This window comes from Sinocyclocheilus rhinocerous, unplaced genomic scaffold (assembly GCF_001515625.1).
Source record: "Sinocyclocheilus rhinocerous isolate Xijiao unplaced genomic scaffold, SAMN03320098_v1.1 scaffold35, whole genome shotgun sequence".
NCBI classification, from domain to species: domain Eukaryota; kingdom Metazoa; phylum Chordata; class Actinopteri; order Cypriniformes; family Cyprinidae; genus Sinocyclocheilus; species Sinocyclocheilus rhinocerous.
The window spans coordinates 1,138,580-1,141,688 of NW_015661991.1; the positions used below are offsets into that span (position 1 = coordinate 1,138,580).

The 3,109-nt window shown below is 36.6% G+C and overlaps 1 protein-coding gene and 1 long non-coding RNA gene across 5 annotated transcripts in view; one reads left to right on the plus strand and one right to left on the minus strand.

Moving 5' to 3' along the window:
* The window catches only part of LOC107727104 (aryl hydrocarbon receptor nuclear translocator-like protein 1), a 20,624-nt gene extending 17,900 nt beyond the window's left edge, over nucleotides 1-2,724 (plus strand). For 2 of the 4 annotated variants that reach the window (XM_016536885.1, XM_016536882.1), the window contains exons 17-20: nucleotides 907-1,003; nucleotides 1,107-1,203; nucleotides 1,750-1,843; nucleotides 1,923-2,074. In XM_016536885.1, coding sequence (XP_016392371.1) covers nucleotides 907-1,003; nucleotides 1,107-1,203; nucleotides 1,750-1,843; nucleotides 1,923-2,074 — 440 coding nt within the window. Of the gene's footprint in view, nucleotides 1-906; nucleotides 1,004-1,106; nucleotides 1,204-1,749; nucleotides 1,844-1,922 lie in introns of all 4 variants that reach the window. The other 2 variants (XM_016536884.1, XM_016536883.1) reach the window with 2 other exon arrangements.
* The window catches only part of LOC107727105 (uncharacterized), a 16,932-nt gene extending 14,199 nt beyond the window's left edge, over nucleotides 1-2,733 (minus strand). The window contains exon 1 of the long non-coding RNA XR_001638326.1: nucleotides 2,678-2,733. This is a non-coding gene — a long non-coding RNA (uncharacterized LOC107727105). The remainder of the gene's footprint in view (nucleotides 1-2,677) is intronic.
* Nucleotides 2,734-3,109: the final 376 nt, after the last annotated feature.

Genomic DNA, 3,109 nt, shown 5'->3' on the forward strand with positions numbered 1-3,109 from the left:
TTGTTTGCATAATTAAAAATGATATTAAGCATAAAGAAATTGCCTATGGGGTGTCATTATTTTTATGGCATTTAAAGCACATATTTCCTCTAAATTCTTAATTCTTAAAAAAAAAAAAAAAATACAGTATATATTGAAGAAATTAATGTTTTCATCATACATTTAAGTCTTTGATTCATTGATTCAACAAATACTACCTTCATGTGTTTACATGAAGTGAAAGGAAATTGTGAAAAGAGCCTTTGGAAATATGGGGCACAATTAAGCACAAAATTCAATTATAATCGTAATATTATTGATTAAAATTAAAATTTACCCCAAACACCCCAAACATTTGAATGAAAATGTATCACAGTTTCTGCATCGTTAAAGAATAATTTTATTTTTTTTAACATTAATAATAATACATGTTTCTTGAACATCAAATCAGCATATTAGAATGATTTCTGAAGGATCATGTGACACTGAAGACCAGAGAATGTTGCTGAAAATTCAGCTTTGTCATCAGAGAAATAAATTACATTTTATAATATATTAAAATAGAAAACAAGGTCACACTTTATTTTATGGTCCAATTCCAAAAAAAAAACATTAATTACGACTTTTGCCTCAATAAACTCCTAATTTGCTGCTTATTAATAGTTGGTAAGGCAGTTGTTAGGTTTAGGTATTGGGTAGGATTAGGGATGTAGAATATGGTCATGCAGAATATGTGCTTTATAAGTACTAATAAACAGCCAATATGTTAATAATAGGCAAGTGTTACCAAAAACAATAATGTTTGGCAGTTTTTACTGTATTTTTGATTGAATAAATGCAGCCTTGGTGAGCATAAGAAACCGCTTTCAATAACATAAAAAATCCTTTAATAGTATTTCGGTGGCCTTTTTAAATGTTCTTCTACAGGCTCGGGGAAAACTGTCCCTGGAATCCCTGGAGGCACAAGACCCGGAGCAGGAAAGATCGGCCGCATGATCGCTGAGGAAGTGATGGAGATACAAAGGTGAGCTGATCGGTTTACACAGTTCAAGTCGAATAATCTGAAATCGAGTCATGATCTTGGTGACACTGCAGCTGGTTTTACCGGTTATTGATATGATTGACAGGATAAGAGGCTCATCTCCCTCTAGTTGTGGCTCAAGTCCCCTCAACATCTCCAACAGCACACCCCCTCCTGACACATCCTCACCGGGGAGCAGGAAGGTAACGTTTGTACTTCACTTACAAGGACACTATGACCATATGATTCTCATGATACAGAAAACATGGGCAGAATCATAAAATTCCTTCATAAAAATAAAATGTAGAGTAAAGAGGAATGTCACAGAAATTTTGGATGAATAAATATAATAGGGCTGTACATTTAATCAAATCACGATATGGACTAGTGTCTGTGAAAATAAAAGCAAAAAAAAAACTGCTATTGAAATCAGCATGTTCTGTCCGTCTCAGAGTGAATGAGCGGCACAGTTTTGTCTACTACTGTACACATACTAAAACACACGATGCTTCTGGTGTTTTCAGCGTCTGTCGTCTCACTATAAGAGGTTCGTCTTCTTAAGAATAAAAAACTTGTATACATCTGGGTAAAATTAGGCTAAGTGATGTGAGAATTCATTTTTGGGTGGAGTATCACTTTAAGGTTTAGACTCTGACAAACATATTTAGATGTACAGAAAGTTCATGTAACGTTACATTAATGTGATAATATAAATCTAATAGCATCTGATTTTTTCCCTAACTGCTCAGATTTCAAACGGTGGAAGTCCAGACATACCTTCAGCAGGGATGGTGTCGGGCCAGGACAGCATAGGATATCCTTACTCTAACAGCTCGGTTTTAAGTAAGTTTTAAAGGTGATCTGATCACCGATTGGTCAGTGTTGCTTTTGAACAGTTCACAATACCGTCTCTGATCTGCAGGTGATCAATCACACATCTGTATCGGTGACATCATGGACGAGCCGGGCTCCAGCAACGATGAGGCTGCCATGGCCATCATCATGAGCCTGCTTGAGGCGGACGCATGTCTGGGAGGTCCCGTGGACTTCAGTGACCTGCCCTGGCCTCTGTGAGAGCCCTGAAGGAGACCTTCACCCAGTCCTAACGGGGTACGACATCAATCCATCTCACTCGCGTTCAAAACCAGCCATGACCCTGACAGTCAACGCATGTGGACAGTTTTTTTTTTGTTGTTGGTGACGTTACGTTTGTTTTTGACACGGTGCCTCAGGTAGCTCCACCCACAGCAAAATCTCATTGGTCCACAGCCTCATTCTACAACTGTGTCAAATGAGTGATTTTGTCACTGTTTCAGTTTCATTGAGGACAAAAGATTCTATAGCACCTGGTTGGGACACAATGTTAGATCGCTCAACATCTTACAACACCCATTATTAGTGCTGGTACGGTGAATAAGGGCATTGTTTCAGTCTACGGAATGTCAAACAACTAAATACCACAAATCCTGTTGGGATGCTTATTAAAAATCAAATGTGTATCATAGATATGTGTATTCTAACATGTACAAGTATTTTATCTGAATGCACGATTGAAATGAACCGAAAGGGCAGCAATATATTTTTTAAAATGAAATATTTCTTTCCGTTTACATTGTTTTGTTTTTTTTCGTACCCATGATTCACGTAGAAATTGAACAGTCTTTTAGTCCTTCCGACTGTAAAGGTTTGAAGGTGAGACCCACCTTGTCATATTTTCATATAAAATAAAAAATACGCTGTCATATAAAGACGCTGATTGATCAGTTGATAATTAAATGAACTGCAGTACAGTAAATAGTAAATGCTAGATTTAAGGTTTAGTCAGTATTTTAGCTATAGTGTTAGATCGCTGTTTGTTGTGTACTTTAAGTACCAATAGCACCACTGTACTGATGTTACAGTAACTTGGCTCAGCCTGATTGTCTCTTGAGTTTTATGTAACAGTATTTTACCATGTATTTATGTTTATGTGTGTTTTGATGACTTTCAGAGAGCGATCTACACAATAATTAATTCCCTTACCTGTCCAACCAAAATAGAAACAATTTGGGGATGATTACTCAGGATTTTCTTCAACATCAAATATTTTCACCTTGTGTATGCTATTGT